General features: G+C 37.9%; 1 protein-coding gene across 1 annotated transcript in view; it reads left to right on the top strand.

Annotated features, from left to right (window-relative positions):
* The window catches only part of LOC107640975 (probable cyclic nucleotide-gated ion channel 16), a 4432-nt gene continuing 2919 nt past the window's right edge, over nucleotides 611–2123 (top strand). Inside the window, exons 1-3 of the mRNA XM_016344483.2 lie at nucleotides 611–1057; nucleotides 1128–1340; nucleotides 1671–1984. Coding sequence (XP_016199969.1) covers nucleotides 611–1057; nucleotides 1128–1340; nucleotides 1671–1984 — 974 coding nt within the window. The remainder of the gene's footprint in view (nucleotides 1058–1127; nucleotides 1341–1670; nucleotides 1985–2123) is intronic.

The following is a 2123-nucleotide window of genomic DNA, read 5'->3' as shown; positions in this document are numbered from 1 at the left end:
TCTTTTACTTTATTCATTATAAATCTGCCACTAGTAATTTTAAGATAAGTCACTTTAACATTATTATTAAGCAATTTTCGAGTCGAGTTCACTCTTTTTAGAAGAGTCGTATCTCTCTCCAAACTGAGATCTTGATACAAACTCGATTTGATGTCCTGTCTAAAAATAACAAAAATCGAGTGAAACAGTTATAAATACCTATTAATAATTCATTGTTTAACTAATCCTAAAATGTTCGAAATTATTAGGGTATTTGGTACGGGAATCTGTTATTTGTTAATTTTTGTACACTTTATGGTACACTTTAGTCTATACAAATTTGAGAGCTTCATAGATCCAAATTGGCACGTTATCCGGCCCATTACACAATTCCTACTAAGAGAATAATGTAACAAGCAAGCACTTCTTCTAATGGTAACAATCAATGGTCATTATCCTCTCGGTATAGTAACCGAATTTTAAATCTTTCAAGAATACATTTTTCCTTTCATCACTCACATCTACCTCACATCTCTCTCTCTCTTTCTCTGGATTGAAAAAATAACAACACACAACATCAATAATTATCCGAAAAAAGGAAAAAAGGAAAAAAGAAGAAAGGAGGATGATGATGAATCCAAGCGAGTTGCAGCGGTTTGCGGTGTCAAATCGATTCACAAGGTTCCCAAAATCGTTCTCCCTGCGGAAGAAGGTACCATGGTGGTACAAAATACTAGACCCACGGTCAAGATTCATCGCAAGATGGAACCGCACCTTCCTTTATGCGTGCATTGTGGCACTGTTCCTTGACCCTCTCTACTTCTACTATCCCATAACGGGCGACAAGGCTTGCATGCAAACCGATTGGTACCTGGGCGTCGTCGTCACCTTCGCCAGAACCGTGGCCGATCTTTTCTTCCTCTTCCACATGGTCCTCAAATTCCGGACGGCCTACGTTAACCCTCTCACTCGTGTTTATGGCCACAAGGAGCTCGTCACCGATCCCCACCTCATTGCCAAAAGGTACCTCAAGCATGATTTCATCATCGATCTACTTGCCACCCTTCCTTTGCCTCAGGTACGCATTATGCACTCAATCAATGTCAATCCATTACTTTCTACATCAAAATAATCAAGTGTGAGTGCAGATTGTGATTTGGTTCGTGATTCCGGCAGTGAAAGGGTCAACTGTAGCACAAGGAAATCACACAATATCCCTCATTGTCCTCATTCAGTATGTTCCCCGATTGTTTCAGATTTTTCCTCTTCAACGTCGAATCTTAAAGACTAGTGGGCTTATAACCAAAACTGCATTGGCTGGGGCTGTGTACAATCTTTGTTTCTACATGTTGGCCAGCCATGTAATGATCATGCATTCATTCACATTCATACTTCAAATTTGAAACCTAACACAAAATCACTTACATATTATAATAACCAAGGATTTAAAGATTATGGTTATGGTCACATTTATTTGCATACATTTTATTCAGTGGTTTAACTTGCTTCTTTTCAATGCTGCCCTTTGTGTCCCTGGCTAACGTGGTTATCAAAATTTGTCCCTTTGTGATCACAACCATAATATTGTGGCCATAATTGCAATGTGAAACCCTTATAATAATTAATTAGAGAAATAAGAGGAATGAGAAAGGGATTCATAAATTAATAGGGTTATATTGTTGTCAGTGCAGGTTTTGGGGGCATCATGGTATGTGTCATCGATCCAAAGACAATTTGAGTGTTGGAGAATAACTTGTAGGAGGGAGATGAATAGAACACACTCTCCATCTTGCAAACCAGCGTATCTTGATTGCAATCTTTTGGATGATCCAGCAAGACAAGCATGGTTTAAGAGAACCAGTGTGCTTGCTGACTGTGATGCTCTCAATGACAAGAATGACTTTCAATTTGGAATGTTTTCTGATGCTTTCACCGACCATGTTTCTTCCTCCACCTTTTCTCAAAAGTATTTTTATTGCCTTTGGTGGGGCCTCAAAAATTTAACGTACGCCATCCATATTTCTCTATTTCTTAATCCCAGATTACTTGTTTTAGTTCTTAAGGTATAATGAGTTCCGCTTGGATTTTTTGAGGAGAAAAGTATTTTTTTAATTACAAAATTTAATTTTATTCAATTTAAAGAG

Source organism: Arachis ipaensis, chromosome B05 (assembly GCF_000816755.2).
Source record: "Arachis ipaensis cultivar K30076 chromosome B05, Araip1.1, whole genome shotgun sequence".
Lineage (NCBI taxonomy): Eukaryota > Viridiplantae > Streptophyta > Magnoliopsida > Fabales > Fabaceae > Arachis > Arachis ipaensis.
The sequence above is the reverse complement of the archived record's forward strand: the minus strand, read 5'-3'. Positions and strand labels throughout refer to the sequence as shown.